The 22223-nt window shown below is 43.1% G+C and overlaps 1 protein-coding gene across 7 annotated transcripts in view; it reads right to left on the reverse strand.

Annotated features, from left to right (window-relative positions):
- BCAS3 (BCAS3 microtubule associated cell migration factor) overlaps positions 1 to 22223 on the reverse strand; it is a 1710065-nt gene that overhangs the window by 910236 nt on the left and 777606 nt on the right. For 5 of the 7 annotated variants that reach the window (XM_073573260.1, XM_073573307.1, XM_073573280.1 and 2 more), the window contains one exon: positions 14364 to 14408. The exons of the other annotated variants lie outside the window; for them this stretch is intronic. In XM_073573260.1, the coding sequence (XP_073429361.1) occupies positions 14364 to 14408 (45 nt within the window). The remainder of the gene's footprint in view (positions 1 to 14363; positions 14409 to 22223) is intronic. 7 annotated transcript variants of the gene reach the window in all.

Raw genomic sequence — 22223 nt, forward strand, 5'->3', positions numbered from 1 at the left:
GAATCGCTTACTTCCCGCATGTGGCTATGCCCGCCATGCGGGAAGTTAAGCATCTCATGTGCGGTTGGTACCCACGGTGTGGAGGAGAGGAGACTGTCCTCCAGGCCCTGGGCACCATACCCCTGTAAAAAAAAGAATAAAAAATAAAAAATCGGGGTATATTTACCTTCCGGCGTCACGCGCTGCATTCCCGGCCTCAGCGTTCCCAGTAATGCCTTGCGGCAAGGTCCTGTGATGACGTGGTCTCGCGTGACTCTAGCGGTCTCGCGAGATCGCTATAGCAACGCGAGACTACATCATCACAGGTCTCGCAAGGCATTACTGGGAACGCTGAGGCCCGGGAATGCAGCTCGGGACGCCGAAAGGTAAATATACACCGATTTCTTTTATATTTTTAGCATTTTAACATTCTATCTTTTACTATTGATGCTGCATAGGCGGCCTCAATAGTAAAAACCTGGTCACACTTGTCAAACACTATGTTTGATGAGTGTGACCAACCTGTCAATCACTTTCCAAGCGATGCTTCAAATCGCTTGGCAAGTGCTTGAATATCGCACACGAAAATCGCGGCAAAATCGCAATCATAATTGCGGTAAAATCGCGGTGAAATCGCGGTGAAATCGCGCGGAAAAAAACGCGCGATTTCTGGGAAGGAGTCCGGTTTTTGGTGTGCGTTTTAACACGCACCGTGGGCACATAGCCTTAAAGGTGATTGGAATTGGTAAACTGTCCTTTATAGACCCCCTAACTACAGCTAACTAAATGTAATGGTCAGGGCTCAGCCTACTCACATTCCAACCATGATATTTTTGTGTTTGGAACTCTACTGCATTTATACTTTTACTTGTAATACATTACATGTCATACAAAAAGGGCTAAATCTGTCAAAGATGATGGCACAAAATTAATAAATATGAAAAAAGCCTCTACTTATAGCTTCTCTTTCTTTAAAAAGACCATTACAATTCACAACTTTTTTTCTTTCCAGAAAGCAGTTATAGAAGGCTGGAAACCAGTCTTCCACTCTCTAAACTTCTGTCTACATTGTATGTGTACAGATGTGTTTAACATTGCAGGCTAACCACTAAACAATGGTCCAGTTCCAGTCCCCACACATCCCCTGGTGGGACATGAGACAGCTTCTTCAGCAAACATACTGTGAAATATCATGCACAACATGCAATAATCTGTCACATTTCCATTCACTATGCTGTCATAATTACAGTTCTTATTAAAACCGTAATGAAAACAATATGTTATACGAGGAAAATGTAGAAAACATTCAATTTTCCTTCCGCTATAATGAATATGTAGGCACTCTAAGACCTCCTTCTTTTCCTCACAAGCCACCAAGAGAATCAAACCAACCACAAAGCCGTCTTGCAAAGCCAACCATTGATTTAAAACGCCAGTGTACTGCACACATTCCTCTTTAATCTGTGCCTTTTAATTTTGTTTCAGACCTAAAATCAGAGCTGGCTGACAACAGCCTGTCTTTGGAACAACCCCAAGTGGTCAGTCAAAAACTGAGAAGGAAAAGCTATAATTCAGTAAAATAAATATGTGCACTGAAACTTCATGACATGTAAAGTTGTTCTTACTTCTGAACTCAGGACAGAGTAACTGAGCAAAATCAAACATTCTGTGAACATTAGTTTGACCATATTCAGTACATATCGTATATGACGAATAAACTGAAGCCAGTCCTGAACTCATGTTTAAAGTTCATGCTGTACAATCACAACCAGCTACAGAGGCTACTTTACACTGAATGTGGCATATGATGCATTTAGTTTTATGCAATTTGAGAATATATAGTTAGTATTTGGGTAGAAATTTAAAGTTAATCTTCAAATAAATGTACAAACATATTTTCTCTTTCTCTAAATAGGTCCAACATTCTATGCTCATTAAATTCTTAATAGAGCTTTATAGTGATGAATCTTCATTTTCGCAAAGCTCCAAATTTCTTGCACAAACAGAATTAAAGAAGCACTGACATTTTTTAACATAACTGTGTCTTTGTCTGATTGTGATTATCTGTCACACTGTGAACTTCCCTTATACACGGTGTACCTATTTCCATGCAGATCAGCCTCAGCATCAGCTCTTCCTGGTGAGAGAACACTAAGAGGATCTTTACTTCTATATTCTCTTTGTAAATACTGTATATACTTGTGTATAAGCCGAACCCCCTAATTTTGTTCCAAAAAAAAAAAAAAAAAGGAAAACTTATTGACTCGCGTATAAGCCGAGGGTGCACAGTGAGTGGCCCCAGATAATGCTGCACAGTGAGTGGCCCCAGATGATGCTACACAGTGAGTGACCCCAGATAATGCAGCACAGTGAGTGGCCCCAGATAATGCTGCACAGTGAGTGGCCCCAGATAATGCTGCACAGTGAGTGGCCCCAGATAATGCTACACAGTGTGTAGCCCCAGATAATGCTGCATAGTGAGTGGCCCCTGATAATGCTGCTCAGTGAGTGGCCCCAGATAATGCTGCACAGTGAGTGGCCCCAGATAATGCTGCACAGTGAGTGGCCCCAGTTAATGCTGCACAGTGAGTGGCCCCAGATAATGCTGCACAGTGTGTGGCCCCAGATAATGCTACACAGTATGTGACCCCAGATAATGCTGCACAGTGAGTGGCCCCAGATAATGCTGCACAGTGAGTGGCCCCAGATAATGCTGCACAGTGAGGGGCCACAGATAATGCTGCACAGTGAGTGGCCCCAGATAATGCTGAACAGTGGGTGGCCCCAGATAATGCTACACAGTATGTGGCCCAAGATAATGTTGCACAGTGTGTGACCCCAGTTATACTGCACAGTGAGTGGCCCCAGATAATGCTGCACAGTGAGTGGCCCCAGATAATGCTGCACAGTGAGTGGCCCCAGATAATGCTGCACAGTGTGTGGCCCCAGATAATGCTACACAGTATGTGACCCCAGATAATGCTGCACAGTGAGTGGCCCCAGATAATGCTGCACAGTGAGGGGCCACAGATAATGCTGCACAGTGAGGGGCCACAGATAATGCTGCACAGTGAGTGGCCCCAGATAATGCTGAACAGTGGGTGGCCCCAGATAATGCTACACAGTATGTGGCCCAAGATAATGTTGCACAGTGTGTGACCCCAGTTATACTGCACAGTGAGTGGCCCCAGATAATGCTGCACAGTGAGTGGCCCCAGTTATGATGAACAGTGAGTGGCCTCATCATATTGCTGCTGCTGCCTCTGTTACAAAAAAAAAATCTGTATACTCACCTCCGTCGCTGCCCCCTGCTCATCAGCGTTGCGGTCTCTGCAGTGACGATCGCACCCTCTGACCTGAATGTCACTGCAGAGGACGCAAGACAGCAGAGCGCAGGGACAGGTGAATATGCCTCCCCCCGTTCATACTCACCCGGTCCTGGCGCTTGTCTCTGCAGCTCCCCTGCTTGTTCCATGTTGTCGGCGCTGCTCTCTTCCTGCTTCAGCGGTCACGTGGTACCACTCATTAAATATGCGCATATTTAATGAGCAGGTACCATTTGACCACTGAAGCAGGAAGAGAGCAGCGCCGACAACATGGAACAAGCAGAGGAGCTGCAGAGAAGGGTGAGTATGATCTGACACCCCCGCTCCCCCTCCCCCGCAGATCCCCTCGGTATATGACTCGTGGATAAGCCGAGAGGAGGACTTTCAGCCCAAAAAAATGGGCTGAAAATCTCGGCTTATACACGAGTATATACGGTACATTATAACTATGTGACAGGTACTGTGCCGTCATCATCATTATCTGTGATAATTAATTCTATACTCCCCGTGAAGAACTTTAGTGGTACAATTCATGCACATTTCATTATATAGGAAGTTTTGTTGATCGAGATAGTGAACCTGTTCAGAGAATATAAAGCCATGTAATTCCCAGGCCAGGGGGGACATCATGATATATCATGACCTAATGGTAGTAATGTATACAATTGTGTATATAATTTTCAGACAGAATGGAACAATTAAACTAAGTAATATTAGCTGAATTAAATATATGGAGGGACAAGAGTGAGGATGAATATATTAATAAAAAAACAAAAGTGCTAATTTACATTTTTAGATTAATTCTTTCTGAGTTCCTTAGCTCCTTCTAACTGAAGGACAGCCAAAATTTGATCATTTCAGTTTTGCATTGAAGAGAACTTGGAGTTCCAACCATATAATAAAAATAAGTGACTTTGCAATTTACTGCTTATTAAAAATCCTATCACTTTTCTAGAATGGAGGTATTTCTTAATTTTATTGTTCCCTGTTTATCGCTTAAGTTAGGCAAGGCGCGCAGAGCTTTCAAGCTCTTTACAGCCTATAAACGCTACCACGAAGATGGCTGGATCATTGGATCCAGGCAGCTTCAGTGCTACTGCATTCCTCCATTGCTGCAGAGGCTAGGGTCTCTCTACTTACAACAGCAGAGAGCACACAGTTCAGGCCAGCGTTGGTCCAAAATGTAGGAGCACTGCCCTCCACCTCTAGCAGAAAGCAAAAACGGCAGGGGAGCAGTGCACTCCTAAAAAGATGAGACATTCCTTTGAAATGTAATTCACAGTCTGGAAGCCTTGTCCTTGGGCTCTGAATGGTTTTGTAGCTAATCTCCATTCAAGTGAAAGAGGCTTACTCTCTCCAGTAGCAATATCATACATAGTCTATAAACAAGAGCAGCATTGTTTTGGGTTTTTTCAGTTTTTCTTCACCATATTATGTTGTTGTCATGACAATATATATGTACATATATATATAATATACGATGCAATATAGTGGCAGTAAAAAACTAATGCTGTAAGTTGGTTGTTAGACTTTTATTTAAAAGACTGTCAACTACTCTTTGCCTTCCAGCTCTTCATACTAACTGTAGTTATTTATGTGTCAAGGTCAGAATAATCCATGTATATTATATAGTGGCTGCACAAGAAGGAGAAGGAGAATAGAAGCAGCACTGGTAAATCGTACAGCTTTCTATGGGTGATTTGCCTAATGTTGTTTCTGAGCAGTATGTAGAAAGTGTCTCAGATTAAAGGCCACCATACACAGATTAATGTTGACCGAACCTGCCGACTTCAACAAGCAGTTAAGCTGATAGTCTAATGTGAATGGGGGACCCGGACAATTGATAATTGGGGTAGATGACGATCGGAAATGTTTGACTTTGGACTACCGATCGCTTTATTCTCTTGGAGACAAAAAATGTTTAGCAATGGCTTTTTCGTAAAGAACACAGAAGTGCTCAGTCGGATGAGGGCTTCTTTGTATGAGAGAGCTGTCTGAGATGGCTTTAAGCTAGTGATGGGTTGTTTGTGAACGATCCGGTACAAAGAGCCGGCTTCCTGCTGTGAACGATGGGAACCGGTACCACAGTGAGAGCCACTAAATTCTCTGAATGGCTCTCACTGGGTGTAAAATTACGGTGTTCAGCGGACGTAACTCCGACAACTTGACCCACACTCTACCCATTCATCAATTTAAATGGCTGAATGCAAGTAGGTGGGGTTTAGGCCATGGGTGGGTGGAGTTGAGGTCACATTCACATCATTTTATATATGTGATAACATATTGTAAACACATATTTAATAGGGATCCGTCTAGGATCCAAAAGAGTTGGCTCTTTTTGGAGAGCAGAGCAAAGAGAGCTGGACCACCAAAAAGAGCCAGACTGCATATCACTTCTTTCAGCCAAATGATCAGCTGAAGCTTTGTTCCGCCGATAGCCATATCATGTGTATGACTGACTTAAAATTTTACAAGTGGATGTCTCCTCCCATTAGCAGATTAACCACTTATATTATAAACAGCTATGTCCTGTTCCTTTAGCTGGACTCCAGAACACACAGGACATCCTATTATATGCATGACATCACAAGATTCTGAAGCCAATGTTAGTGTCTGCTGGGTCTGGGAAGGCCGTGTCTGCTGTGGCCGTGGATGTCAGATATCCATTTATAATTTCTGTGATGACAGTGGTTGTGACTTCTCACAACCATTCAAGGTGAGTGCATTCCCTTCTTTTTACTCAGGTGTGTTACCACAGGTAAACACTATTGTGTGCTTTTCTTCTGTCTCTCCTTCCAGTACTTCTGCCTTAAAAGATCTGGAAGATGGAGGCTTGCATAAAGGAGTTGTGTGAAGTGACAGATACAATCCTTGCCGATGTACAGAGTCTAAAGATTCGCTTTGCAAGCCTGCAGGAACCTACCAATCACAATTTGCAAATTTTTGGACAATCTCAGGATTTACGAGCCAGGATTGAGGCCCTAGAGAAAAGAGTCCAGGCTACAGCCATAACCCCGAGTTCTGGGATCCCCAAGTTACCCCCTTTTCGTTTTCACGGTGAATGTGAAAAATTCAGGGGATTTATTAACCAATGCAATCTGTTTTTCTCTGCAAATGCTTCACAATTTCCCACTGAACGATCCAAAGTGCTTACTATAATCATGTTACTCTCCAACAAGGCTCTGATGTGGGCAAACCCTCTGATTGAGACTGAGGATGAATGTTTAAATTATCTTGATGCTTTCATTTCAGCCATGGGGCAGGTGTTTGATGACCCTAACCGAGGTGCAACAGATGAAGCAGCAATGTTAACTTTGTGCCAAGGTAAGCGCTCAGTAGCCGAATATGCCTTGGATTTCAGGAGATGGGCTCTCGGTACCACTTGGGACAGTTCCACCAAAAAAATCTATTTTTCGGAAAGGGTTGTCTCCTATGGTTAAGGATGAACTGGCTCGTGCCGACCCTCCCACAGCATTAGGTGACTTTATTAACTACTGCATCTGTATTGATACTCGTCTTACTGAACGCAGACAGGAGAGATGGTTCGAAAATAATCGCACTAACGTTTTCGAACGTTCCTTCCCGGCTAAGGAACCTTTGAGTAGGATCACACGGGAACCAGAACCTGAACCCATGCAGGTGGACTGTGTACAGAGACGGGTTAGTGATGCACGCAAAGAACATCGCCTAAAAGAGAACCTATGCTTCTACTGCGGTAAGTCAGGGCACTTCATTATAAACTGCCCAGCTGTTCCCGTAAGACTACTGCGGCAGTCATTCACTGTGAGTGTTGCGAGAGGAGATCTGTCATGTCTGAGCCTCAGGCTCCAGAAAGATCTGCAGCCATAGATATTGATTTCTCGGACTTAAATTCCGATATTTCTGAGGCCAATGACTGTAAATGCTGCAATTTTTCAAGTTTCCTCAGCGGTGTCTCAGCTGAGCTGTAAGAAGAACAATTCTCACTGCTTTCTTTCCATCAAGCTCTGGGTTGACTCAGTCTGGGTGTCTAGCTTTGCTATCATCGACTCAGGGGCAAGCAGCAATTTTATGGATATCTCCTTTGCTCAGAAACATGGGATACGTTCAGTGAAGAAGGCTACTCCAGTACAGATGGAGACCGTGGATGGCTCCCTGCTGACCTCTGAACCAGTGGATCAGGAAACGGAGCCTTTGAAGGTCCTTAAGGGAAAGATCATCAGGAAAAACTATCTTTTACAGTTGTGGCCAAAAGTATTGACACCCCTGCAATTCTGTCAGATAACACTCCGTTTCTTCCTGAAAATGATTGCAAACACAAATTCTTTGGTATTATCTTCATTTAATTTGTCTTAAATGAAAAAACACAAAAGAGAATGAAGCAAAAAGCAAAACATTGATCATTTCACACAAAACTCCAAAAATGGGACAGACAAAAGTATTGGCACCCTCAGCCTAATACTTGGTTGCACAACCTTTAGCCAAAATAACTGCAACCAACCGCTTATGGTAACCATCAATGAGTTTCTTACAATGCTCTGCTGGAATTTTAGACCATTCTTCTTTGGCAAACTGCTCCAGGTCCCTGATATTTGAAGGGTGCCTTCTCCAAACTGCCATTTTTAGATCTCTCCACAGGTGTTCTATGGGATTCAGGTCTGGACTCATTGCTGGCCACCTTAGAAGTCTCCAGTGCTTTCTCTCAAACCATATTCTAATGCTTTTTGAAGTGTGTTTTGGGTCATTGTCCTGCTGGAAGACCCATGACCTCTGAGGGAGACCCAGCTTTCTCACACTGGGTCCTACATTATGCTGCAAAATTTGTTTGTAGTCTTCTGACTTCATAATGCCATGCACACGGTCAAGCAGTCCAGTGCCAGAGGCAGCAAAGCAACCACAAAACATCAGGGAACCTCCGCAATGTTTGACTGTAGGGACCGTGTTCTTTTCTTTGAATGCCTTTTATTCTCCTGTAAACTCTATGTTGATGCTTTTGCCCAAAAAGCTCTACTTTTGTCTCATCTGACCAGAGAACATTCTTCCAAAACGTTTTAGGCTTTTTCAGGTAAGTTTTGGCAAACTCCAGCCTGGCTTTTTTAGTCTCGGGGTAAGAAGTAGGGTCTTCCTGGGTCTCCTACCATACAGTCCCTTTTCATTCAGACGCCGACGGATAGTACGGGTTGACACTGTTGTACCCTCGGACTGCAGGGCAGCTTGAACTTCTTTGGATGTTAGTCGAGGTTCTTTATCCAACATCCGCACAATCTTGCATTGAAATCTCTTGTCAATTTTTCTTTTCCGTCCACATCTAGGGAGGTTAGCCACAGTGCCATGGGCTTTAAACTTCTTGATGACACTGCGCACGGTAGACACAGGAACATTCAGGTCTTTGGAGATGGACTTGTAGCCTTGAGATTGCTCATGCTTCCTCACAATTTGGTTTCTCAAGTCCTCAGACAGTTCTTTGGTCTTCTTTCTTTTCTCCATGCTCAATGTGGTACACACAAGGACACAGGACAGAGGTTGAGTCAACTTTAATCCATGTCAACTGGCTGCAAGTGTGATTTAGTTATTGCCAACACCTGTTAGGTGCCACAGGTAAGTTACAGGTGCCGTTAATTACACAAATTAGAGAAGCATCACATGATTTTTCGAACAGTGCCAATACTTTTGTCCACCCTCTTTTTTATGTTTGGTGTGAAATTATATCCAATTTGTCTTTAGGACAATTCTTTTTGTGTGTTTTCATTTAAGACAAATTAAATGAAGATAATAATACCAAAGAATTTGTGTTTGCAATCATTTTCAGGAAGAAACTGAGTATTATCTGACAGAATTGCAGGGGTGTCAATACTTTTGGCCACAACTGTATGCTTATCTCTTCTCCCCACCTTCCCATTATTCTAGGGCTCCCATGGCTGCAGGCTCAGAACCCTACAATTAACTGGGAGACCAAGGAGCTACACTTTCCGGAGAAACAGATGAGTCCAGAAGTTTCAGCTTGCTCTGTTCCTAAAAGGACCGTGTCAGTCCCTGAACTACCAGCTGTATACCAGGAGTATGCGGACATGTGTGACAAGAACGCTGACCTGCTTCCCCCTCACCGTCCATACGATTGTCCAACTTGAATTATTGCCTGGAGCAGAGATACACTTTGGTAAGATCTACCCCCTGGCAGGGCCCGAGCTAAAGGCTTTGAAGGACTATATAGACGAAAATCTAGCCAAGGGCTTCATACGCCACTCTTCATCTCCTGCAGGTGCACCCATCTTTTTTGTGCAGAAGAAAGATGGAACTCTTAGACCCTGCATAGACTATCGGGAACTCAATAAGGTGACAATTAGAAACCGTTATCCATTGCCATTGATCCCTGAGTTATTGGAGAGTGCGGCATGGCAAAATTTTCTCTAAGCTGGATCTCCATGGGGCCTATAATTTAGTTCGTATTAGACCTGGGGATGAATGGAAGACTGCATTAAGGTCACGCTACTGACACTTTGAATATCTAGTCATGCCATTTGGTCTGTGTAACGCCCCAGCCACTTTCCAACACTTAGTGAATGACATTTTCAGGGATCACTTAGATACTTTGGTGGTGATTTATCTGGATGACATTTTAATTTTTTCTAATTCCACAGAGAAACATCATGGACATATGAGAATGGTCTTAGAACGCCTAAGACAGAACCATCTTTACATCAAACTTGAAAAATGTGAATTTCACAGGACCGAGATTCAATTTCTGGGGTATGTAATGTCTACACAAGGCATTAGTATGGATGGAAGCAAGACCCAAGCCTTCAAGAATTGACCAGTTCCTAGGAATGTGAAAGTGCAGCGCTTCATCGGGCTTGCCAATTTCTATAGGCGTTTTATTAGGAATTTCTCTGAGGTAGTGTCACCTATCACACAACTTACCCAGAATGAGTCTAGCTTCACTTGGACCCCCTCAAGCCCAAGAAGCATTTTCCCTTCTAAAGGATAAATTTACCACAGCACCTATCCTAGTGCATCCCAACCCCGAACATGCCTTCATAATAGAGGTGGACGCTTCAGACTGTGCCATCGGAGCTATACTCTCTCAGAGAACAGGTGAGAAGAATGTCTTGCATCCCTGTGCTTTATTTTCCCAGCGGTTGTCTGCGGCTGAGAGGAACTACGATGTGGACAATAGAGAATTGTTGGCCATTATTGCCGCCTTCAAGGAATGGAGACACCTTCTTCAGGGTGCTGCACAGCAAATAGTCGTCCTGACAGACCACCGTAACCTTGAATGTATCAGGTCAGCTAAGTGCCTGACTTCTCGCCAGGCTCGTTGGAATCTTTTTCAAAACCAGTTTAATTTTGTAATCTCTTATAGGCCAGGATCGCGCAATGGAAACGCTGATGCACTCTCTAGGATTCATGCAACAGAGACCCGTCCACTCACTCCTCCTAAGACTATTCTTCCTGACTCTAGATTCCTGGGAGTGATTCATAATCAAGACCTACTTAAGGACATCAAGCAAGCATATCCTTCGGATTCTTTGCTGGCACAACCTCCAAGGGACGTACAGTAAGTATTGTCTATAAGAATAAAGTGTGGATTCAGGGGCAACGCCTGTATATACCTGAAACGGTCAGATTAAGAGTATTGCAACCCATCCACGATTCTAAGATAGCTGTGCATAGAGTTCTAAAGACACAAGAATTTCTTTCTCGTTTCTTTTGATGCCCACTTACAGAAAGGACGTTCTAAATTACGTCACTTCATGCGAAGTCTGTGCAAGATGCAAAACACCACGCTCCTCGCCAACGGGTCTATTGCAATCCCTTCCCACCCCATCCCGCCTGTGGGGATCCATTTCTATGGACTTCATTGTGGAGTTACCAACCTCTCAAAGGAAGAATACCATTCTAGTGGTCTGGGATCGGTTAACAAAGGCAGCTCATTTTATTCCCTGTGTCGGCTTACCCACTGCAAGACAGATACCAGATTTAATTATTCAGAATGTGTTTCGCTTGCATGGAGTACCGGATGAGGTCATTTCAGATCGAGGGGTGCAATTCACTTCAAGGTTTTGGCAGAATTTCTGTGCTGCATTGGACATTAAAGTAAACCTTTCTTCTGCTTTTCATCCCCAGACTAATGGACAGACAGAACGGACCAATCAGACCCTGGAGCAGTATCTCCGCTGCTTTACCTGCCACCTACAGGATGATTGGGTCGATCTACTTCCACTGGCTGAGTTCTCCTATAACAACTCTCAGAGCGCTACCACTAAGCAGTCTCCTTTTTACGCCAATCTAGGTTATCATCCTAACATTCTTCCTCGATTTCCCGTAGATACGCCCTTGCCGGCTGTGGCTGAAAGAATCACGTCTTTACAAAAGAATATTGATCTTTTAAAGGAAAATCTGGAATTGGCTCAAGAAAAGTATAAGAAAGTAGCAGATAAATTTCGTAAATCTGCACCAGCTTTCAAGGTAGAAGACTTGGTCTGGCTGTTAACCAGAAGTCTTAAGTTAAAAATCCCATCATCCAAATTGGGACATAAGTACATTGGACCCTATAAAATCAGTAAAATTATAAGTGCCGTTGCTTGTCGTCTTCAACTACCCTGAACTATGAGAATCCACCCTGTCTTTCATGTTTCCCTACTAAAGGCAGCAACACCCAACACGTTTCCTGGACGTTCTTCTCCCCGCCCTGACCCAGTGCTGGTCGATGGTCAGGAGGAATTTTTGGTGGAAAGGATCCTGGATACCAGATTGTACAGAAATCAGTTACAATACCTGATTAAATGGCAGGGCTACCCAGTTGAAGACAACTCATGGGAACCAGCCAATAACATTAATGCTCCTCGCTTACTCTGCCAGTTTCATCAGAGGTACCCAGACAAGCCTGGTCTGAGGTCATCCGGAGGCTGTCCCTAAGGGGGGAGTAATGTAAGGTTCTCAATCCCTTTGGACATGTTTTTGAAACTTAGGTTTTTCCGTCGGCCAATTTGCTTTCTGTCCTGCTGCAGCTATCTTGCCTTCAGTTAGTATGGAGTTTCCAGCTGTTATGTTCCTGCCCTGATTCTCTCCCTCTTGCTTTTTAAGCAGCCTCAGATGATCCATCTGTGCTTCAGAATCAAGTCTGCTGTTAGCCTGTGACCTGGCTCCTAGAAGCCTTGGACTTGGTACTCCAGCCACCGCCTGCTAATGAACTTGGGAACACTTGTGTATGCTTGAAACTTGCTGCCTGCTAAATCCACAGTTACAAGGGAAGTAACAGAGAGAGACCCTGAACCTGTTGTGGAACTTCTGCTGTGCTAAAAGTTTACTCTGACCTGCTGTGTCTCCTGCCTTGTATCTGCAAACTGTGTGAACCCTTTTGATTACTTGTATGAAGTAATACAAGTCCTTTCTAATCGTACCTGTGTCTCCTGTGTTTTCCTCGCACCCAGGCACAAGACGCTATATGAACTATTCGCTTTACAGCACATTTAGCAGTAGTCAGCATCAGGAAAAGTTCGACCTCATGGTTAAAGTGACGGAAAGTGTTTGTCTGATTTGCAACTAACTGATTAAAATCTTCCAACTTTTGAAGAACAAAAACAGGGACAAATGCATGTAAAAAATTTAAGCTACCTTTCTAAGTGCAGAATCAAAGCTTTTATGTACTATAAAAACCACATTAAATCATGCTAAAAATGCATCAAATAAGGGGGAAAATGAATAAAAAAAATAAAAGCAAACACACAATAATCAGAGAAGAATGTTACTGCATTGTGTGATGCAGATAACTGCAGAAAATGTGCAGAAAAAAGCAGCATTTATGGTACATGTGAACACGGCCTCAACGTTACATTTTTATTCGTTTAATAGAGAGGAAAAATTAATCACAGATTTTTTTTACACCATCCAATCACCATAAATAACTTGATTGCTGTGTTGTGCAGTTACGATTACAGGAAGACTAAATATGTCCATTTTATTGGCGATTTTTGTTTGTTTGTTTTTTCAAGTGCATTAAAAATGACATTGCTTTTAATTTTGTTTTAGTAATTTTATTGGAAAAAAAAATCATTCTTATTTTATTTTCCTTCTAGAATACAGGGGCATAAAAATACATTGCTATGTACAGATGTATTCTCTATGTACCAGTATAGTCTGCTTGTGGGTTCGAAGCTTTCAATGCAGCTTCAAATGCAGCAAATTCTCCTACTTGCATAATTGTTGGATGTGGCTCATAAGCTCTTGCAGCTGCCTGCAATGATAGAGGTTGTGGGTTTGAGTCCCAGGGAGAGCAGATCACACAAAAAGAATTACTTAATCAATGTAATTGTGCGCAGAGAGATGCCGGCCCTGCCCCCTGAGGTGGAGGAGCTACAGAGCAATGAAAAAAAGATGCAGAGAGAATACATTGCACAGGGAGAGTTTTAGATGTCAGGATAAAGCCCTTATGTGTCAGGACAGTGGGACTGACCCTCAAATCAGGACAGTTCCATTGAATCTGGGACAGACGATTGGGAGCTATGCTGATTCACTGCTCATTGGGCTGCATTTATGAAGTAATTTACAATGCTTGTGATTTATGGTAAAATAGGTTACAGTAATCGATTTTCCCATTGTACTGAAGCCTCTTGATAGGAAAATTAATGATTCCAAGCTAAATCCTGCAGATGTAAGCACAAGGCTCCATTTGCCATTCCGATGCTGTAGAGCATCATCTTCCTCTCATATTTGGTACATCTCAACCTCACGTTTTTTAGCTCACTATAGAAAAGTGAAAGGAAAAACTGCATCCCCGAGAGAAATCAACTGGTTTGCTAATCATATATATTTGATTAAAGACTTATAATTTCATCTAATGTCACTTCTTGGGTTTTTCTCAGAGCTGATAGATCCTCTTTAAAGATAACTTTTAAGTAGTTGACAACCCATGCAACCTTTATTTGGTAGAATTAAACAGTTCATAAACCTAACCCTGTTAGATAACAATAAGGTGCCTCTATCAAACCACTTTTTCTTTAAGCAAAATATACGAACTTGACTAAAGCCAGTTAACAAAACATGTGTTATAAGCATGCTGGGGAGGGAATCAGAACTTACCAAGGAGCTTTAATGGAAAAACACCCTGCTCCAAACAGGTAAGGACTTCACATAGGAGGGGAAAAGGCAAAACAAATTAGATAAAGAAACCCTTTCAACATACATTATTTAAATCATGTTAAGTAGGTGGCTGCTGAAAAACAGCTGAATTATGACACATCTGTACAACATAAACCTTTTAAATAATGATACAATTCTGAAGATGTCTAGTTCTACATACCGTACATGTCAATAAGAGGGAGTCCCATTCTGTCATTGGAAACATGTCTTTAAAGGGAACCTGTCACTTGATTCATGCGGCTAAACCGTGAGCAGCATGCATCAGAGCCTTGCTGCAAATTTGCAGCCAATTAAGTCTTTCTCTGAAACACGCCAACCTTTCAGAGAAAATATAGTATAAAGATCCAGCCTGGAGAGTTGAGATGAATCCGATGCAGCATCTCCCTGCCCACTCCATGTGACTAAAGGCCCCGTCACACTAAGCAACTCACCAGCGATCCCGACACCGATATGACGGTGTCAGGATCGCTGGTAAGTCGCTATGTGATCGCTGGTGAGCTGTCACACAGACAGCTTCACCAGCGATCAGCACAGCGATGCCGAGCGCCTGGCATCGCTGGCTATCGCTGTAGAAAATAGAATCAAAATAAAAAATATAGTTATTCTCACCTTCCGACGTCGCGTTCAGCCATCCTGCCTCTCTCCACGCTCCGGTCCCAGTGATCCTTTGCACGAATGACCGCGAGATGTCACGGTCTCGAGGGATAACAAAGTCTCGCGGTCATTCGTGCAAAGGATCACTGGGACCGGAGCGTGGAGAGAGGCCGGAAGACTGCGCGGGACATCGGAAGGTGAGAATAACTATATTTTTTATTTTTTTTTATTATTTTTTTACACCTGATCGCTGGTCTCCCGCTGTCACACACAGCGATGCGTGCTGGCCAGCGGGAGACCAGCGACCAAAGAAATGTCCAGAGATTTCTTCCAGCGATCAGCGATACCGGCAGGGGGGCCGCTCGCTGATCGCTGTCACACACAGCGATCTCGCTGGTGAGATCGCTGTTACGTCACAAAAGTTGTGACTCAGCAGCGATCTCGCTACCGAGATTGCTTAGTGAGACGGGGCCTTAACAAGTCTGTCCCACATATCCACAAGGGAAGAAATTTGTCAATCAACTGGAGTAAAGAGGGGGGAAGAAGTTACATCAGACTTATCTCTTCTCTCCTGACTGGGTCTTTCAAGCGGATCTGTCAGTAGGAACAACCCTCCTAAGTTGTCGAGCAACAGAAAAACCCATATTTTTCATAATATGTAAATAGGTTAAGCTCTATGAGCAAGAGACATGTCTCCAAGAGGATCTGCATCCAGACTTATTGTAAATGAAAAGGTGCATTATCACTGTGAGACATGTAATGACTGAAGGCCCCCTGATCTAAACGTCTCACATTGGTAACGCTTTCATTTATAGTAAACTCTGGAGGCTGATTGTCATGCAAATCAGTGTCCAGACCATAGTTCTTAAATGCTCATTTCCATATAAATAAAAACATGGATATCTCTGGAAGAAGACATAAGATTGCAGATATCAATATATTATTTTATTCACCTTTCTATGACCTGCATGCCCATGTACACAGCTTAAAATGGTTGATCGTATTGAAAGATTCCTTTCAGACCACTTTCTCTCTAAAATGCCAGAGTATTTGGGAGAGTAATATAAGTGTCTGCAATTATGCAATCAGTATTCGATTCATGCTGTGTGGGCAGCATGAATCAAGTAACAGGCTCCATACAAGAATTATTGTAGCTCTAGAAAATAATGTCCAGATTAACATCCAAGTTGGAGTCTTAGAATAAACCTATAAAATACATAGTGACTGCAATAAAGTCACTGGAAATATGCTGAAGTGCCATGCACACCAATTGTCCAGGAACAGTGCCTTTCAGGGAATGACATATATGGGCTATAGTTTAACTGATTTTCTTTAGGTATGGTCATTGCACATGAAAACTAATTATTATAACTGAATGGCAGATATTCTAATGTATATACATCATTAAAAATAAAATAGTATGAATACAGATTTCTCTGGAGAGTTATTGGGGGACAAGGGAATGTTGTATTCATTTGTTTGAATGGAAAAAAAATCAAATCCTCGAAAGAAGATGACAACTTTATTGTATTTTTTGTATAACAATAATATATAATGATACCATGTAGCATTAAAAAATCTCTGTGTTCTACTGATCTCTCTTTGTAAAAACTTATTGTGTAGTTTTCTTAATAAAAATGATTTAATTAAAAAAAAACAACTACGAGTAGTTTTCATTCTCAGGAATAGTGGATTACCAACAATCAGAATATGATAGTATATCCTAAAAATATTACATACATTTCTAAACTGGGAAAATTTCTGTAGTATTTAAAATGTTTGCGCCATAATAAACTACAGAAAAAAAATCTATATCACTTTTACTGGTATCTCTACTTTTTAAGGCCCCGTTACACATAACGATGTTCCAGCGAACCCACCAACGATCCGACACGATGGGATCGCTGGGACATCGTTAGGCTGATCGATGGTGAGCTGTCACAAGACAGCCCCTCCAGTGATCAGGACAAGCGATGCTGGATGCTGGTTTCTAATGTAAACATCGGGTATCTAAGAGCCGCGGCCGGTTTCCAAGGTAAACAGCGGGTATCCAGGAGCCGCGGCTCCTGGATACCCGATGTTTATATTAGAAACCAGCGTCTCTGATCGCTGGTCTCTCGCTGCCACACGCAGCGATGCGTGCTGACCAGCGGGAGACCAGCAATTGAAAAATGGCCCAGGCCCATCGAGCACGATCAGCGATACCTGGCAGGGGGGCCAGTCGCTGATCCCCGTCACACACAGCGATCTCGCTGTGTGTGACGGGGCCTTTACTCTCTGTTTCAACATTTTTCAGGGGTAAATGTTTACAGCTTTTTACATTTACTAATTAGCCTAATGACTGAAACTTCAGTGGCAAATAACATTCAGTGTTGTATACCATTTATTATAAGCTCACATGATCAGATAGTCAGTAGTCAATGTCAACCTGTAGAAAAAGCTGCTAAATATTTTACTATGATTGGACAGGAATAAAAAGATTTAAAGGATATTATTTTCCCCATGTACTAAATGACTGGGTCAAACAGGATTTTGGTGGTGCTTATTCTTTATTGTGTAAGCATATTGTAAGGAACTTTCAATTTTCAAATTTCCCATCTTCTTGGTCATATCAAATTGTGCTATGACAGCTATTTAGTTGATAAGTAGTTTAAAATATCTCTAAGAAAAAGAAATAAAGACAGTTTCAGGAGATTGCATATTTGGGGCTATGAACTGTATTGTCTGCAACCAATATCCGCATCTTCTAGTTGAAATGGACTTCTATAAGCCAGAAAATGTATATGAAAGTAGTCAAGTGCGGTCCAACAGTCCTAAAGAGGAAACGTGTGCAGTACTTGATAAGGAGAGCCCAAAAAGAGCACTCAAAATCACTTATCTGGAGAATCGTTGACTGACACAGTTCTTCTCCAGAAGCACTATAGACACAACATTTTCAGAAGGACTGTGGTAGATGGGAACAGAACCACCAACTCTGTTTTTACATGCCATTATTTAAATTAGTACTCTTTGATGTTAGTTTTTATCTTAAATGGGTAATACGTGACTTACACACTAATGACCGATTCTTAGGATAGGTCATCAATTTGAGATCAGTGGTAGTCCAACATCTGGCTACCCCACCGATCAGCAGACATCTGCTTCAGCATTGGCAGGATTTAAGCAATATGCTGAGTGGAGCACAGCTCCATACATTGATTACATTGATTGCTGCTGAGTAAAGCCCCTTTCTCACATAGCGAGATCGCTAGCGAGGTCGCTGAAGCGTCACCGATTTTGTGACGCAACAGCGATCTCGCTTTGTGTGACACGCAGCAGCGACCGGCCCCCCCGCTGGATACTACTGATCGTGCGCGAAAGGCCTGGGCCATTTTTTCATCGTAGGCGTTCCGCTGGCCAGCATGCATCGCTATGATTGACGCCGACGAGCGATCTCTTCAGCGACGCAGAACTCAGGACACAGGCTGGAATCATTCAGAAACGCTAATGTGTGACAAGGTACCAATGATCGCCGAGGATCAATGGACGGTTGCTGCATCGCTGAAGAGATCTGCCTGTTTGGCAGCTTACTAGCGACCATTTAGCAACGAACCAGCGATCTTTACCAGGTTGTATCGTTGTCGGGATCGCTGGTGTGTCGCTAAGTGTAACGGGACCCTAAAACAGTTAATAATCTGTTCAAGTGAATGGAGATACTAATATGTCACAAGCATGTAAGTCACTGACAATCCCTTTATCTGCTGCCTTGAATTATAAAACGTTAAAACTATAGACCGTGAAACAACTTCAGTACATGTGCTCCCTTGAGAACCTGCAATCTGCAATCAGTAATCAGTGTTATAGGATCACTTGACCTCATGGCAACCAATCAGCTCTAATATTTCCAACACAAGATAAACAAATTAAGAGAAGAGACTTAATTGTTAACAAAACAATAATGAGTTATTACCATGTAAATGGTCAAAATCATAATCAAATTTTTAAATAATTTTCCCATTTTTGTAGTCATCCATCGGGGGAAATAGATGGGAGTACAGGTAAAGTTAAACCTATGAGGTGTTTATAAATTTATTACCCTGGTTGTAGACTAGTGTGAAAGTTGCAAATATGGACAAAGCCTATAACAGGTCAAACACCTCAAACGGCAACTGCTATTTCAACAAACATTTATGGAGTGACATACAAAATGTTTTGATACAAAACCTAAGAATGCAGTCCAGTCAGCTTGGGATGGAATATCTGTTTGCAGTTGGCAGCTGTTAGTTGACTCTATGCCACACAAATGTAAAGCAGTATTTGAAATAAAGGTTATATACAACTAAACATTAGTTGAGTGATTAACCCCTAGCAACTGTGCCAATTTTAACTTTAAAGGGAACGTGTCACCTCATTTTTCGCATACAAGCTACAGCCACCACCATTAGGGGCTTATCTACAGCATTCTATAAATCTGTAGATAAGCCCCAGATTTAACCTGAAAGATAAGAAAAACAAGTTAGATTATACTCACCTGGGGGGGCGTTCCGATCCGATGGGTGTTGCAGGTCCGGGTCTGGTGCCTCCCATCTTCACGCAATGATGTCCTCTTCCTTGCTTCTGTCGCGGCTCCTGTGCAGGTAATTTGCCCTACTGAGGGCAGACTAAAGTACTGCCGTGTGCAGGCCTCTCTGACCTTTCCCTGCGCACTGCAGTACTTTGCTCTGCCCTCAACAAGGCAAAGAATTACGCCTTCGCAGGAGCCGCGACAGAGGCAAGGAAGAGGACATCATCGCATGAAGATGGGAGGCGCCGGACCCGGACCTGCGACACCCATCGGACCAGACCGCCCCCCCAGGTGAGTAGAACCTAACTTGTTTATCTTATCTTTCAGATTATATCGGGGGCTTATTTACAGCATTACAGAATGCTAATATCACCACCCACAGGAGGTAAAGTTTATCCTGCACTTAGGTATTGTTTACATATGACCGGCGTTTTTACTGATATTGTACTTTGGAGTTTTGGTGTCGGATTGCTACCAAAGCTTGCTGTTGCAAAGCAATCAGTGGGGTTCCTTTAGTCTGTGCAACCTCCTATTAGCAGACATGTGGGGGGTGGTGTCCTCATTTGGGTTTCCCACCTTTTAAATTTCGATGTGATATATGTAATTTTTCTATTGAATAAAGATGGTAATTTTTTGCTAAATTGGGTTCATGTTTCTTTCGGATATATTTAACTCTTTGTGAACTCAGGGATGGGTCCATTATTTAGTAAGGGGCTAACAAAGTGTGTTTAATACACGATGTGTTTGAATATGCTCTGTTTTTGGACTTCAACATTTTTGTTAAAAGCATTAGAGAATGCTGTAGATAAGCCCCTAATAGCAGCGGCCGCAGCTTATATGTGAAAAATATAATTAGACTTACTGGTAATTCGGTTTCTAGGAACCTTCCACGACAGCCACCTTGGAGGTTGTCTTCCCGCCCTAATAGGGGAAAGGAACACAAAGAGGTTAAACAACCCTCCCCTTCCTGCTACCTCAGTGTTTTTTCTGGACATACTAGTATGAATAGTTACCACCAGTACAGCAGGAATCATCAGGTAAATATATCATATAGGGAGGGCAATTAGTGCTGTCGTGGAAGGTTCCTAGAAACCGAATTACCAGTAAGTCTAATTCTATTATTTCTAGTCACCTTCCACGACAGCCACCTTGGAGTCATGCCAAAATTAATTTATTAGGGAGGGACTACGGCTTGTAAGATGCGTCTGCCGAATGTCAGATCCATGTTGAAATCCAGTCTATAGTGTCTAGTAAAGGCGTGCACAGAGGACCAGGTGGCCGCTCTGCATATCTGCTCCGAAGACGTATTTCCCCTTGCTGCCCAGGACGTAGCGACTGATCGAGTGGAGTGGGCTTTTAACAACTCTGGAGGAGAGAGATGTCTTGAAGAATATGCCAAAGAGATGGACTGCTTGATCCAGCCCACTATCGTGTTCTTTGCCGCCTTCTTCCCTTTATTTCTTCCTGAATACTGAAGGAACAGGTTCTGATCGATTCTCCAATCCTTGATTGCTTCGAGGTAACGCAGAACTACCCTGTGGACATCCAGGGTATGAAATTTCGCTTCCTTCGGGTTAGAAGGATTTGGGCAAAATGAGGGCAACACGATATCCTGGATTTTATGAAAGTCTGACACCACCTTGGGCATAAAGGAGGGGTCTAGGTGTAGTACTATACCATCTGAATTGAGTAGGAGATAAGGTTCCTGTACTGAAAGGGCCTGTAGCTCCCCCACCCATCTAGCTGAGGTGATTGCCACAAGAAACACTGTTTTGAGTGTGAGCATTTTTAATGGAATTTCTGACAGGGGCTCAAACAGGGCCAATGTTAGGCTATTGAGTACTAAATTAAGATCCCAGGGAGGAACCCGATCAGGGAGCGAAGGGCGAATTCTGCCTGCCGCTGTCATGAACCGCTTGACCCAGCGGTGTTTGGCTAGGTCTTGGTCAAAAAAGGAACTTAGGGCAGATACCTGTACCTTTAACGTACTCGGAGTAAGCCCTAGATCTAACACTTTCTGTAGGAAGTCTAGTATTTGGGCAATATTTGGATGGGCAGGGTCAGGGACCCTCGGGAGGCACCAGGAGGAAAATCTTTTCCAGATTTTCACGTAAATTGCATTAGTTATCGGCTTTCTACTCTTTTGAAGGGTCCAGAAACCCTTTGGCCTTCAGATTGTTGGCCTCAATAACCAGGCTGCTAGACATAGCTTGGCTGGGTTCGGGTGTAGCAATGGACCCTGAAAAAGGAGGTCGGTCTTCTGGGGTAAAAGCAAGGGACCCTCCTGGGCCATCTCCAACAGAGCGCTGTACCAGCTTCGTCCTGGCCATATCGGAGCCACCAGGATCGTCGTGACTCCATCTGCCCTGATCTTTTGTAACGTTTTTGCCAGCATCGGGATTGGTGGAAAGGCGTAGGCCAGTCTGAAGACCCATGGATGGGCAAATGCATCCATCCCCCGGCTCTGTACGTGGGACTGAGGGAGAAATAGGTCGCCGCTTTTGTATTTTGTTCATTCGCGAACAGGTCGACTTCTGGATCCCCCCATCTTGAGGCTAGAACCTGGAACACCTCTTGGTTCAGACACCATTCTCCTGGATGGACGTCCTTCCTGCTCAGGAAGTCTGCCTGGGTGTTTTCCGACCCCTTCTGGTGTACCGCGG

Source organism: Dendrobates tinctorius, unplaced genomic scaffold, assembly GCF_039654945.1.
Source record: "Dendrobates tinctorius isolate UK_male_01 unplaced genomic scaffold, ASM3965494v1 ptg000007l, whole genome shotgun sequence".
NCBI classification, from domain to species: domain Eukaryota; kingdom Metazoa; phylum Chordata; class Amphibia; order Anura; family Dendrobatidae; genus Dendrobates; species Dendrobates tinctorius.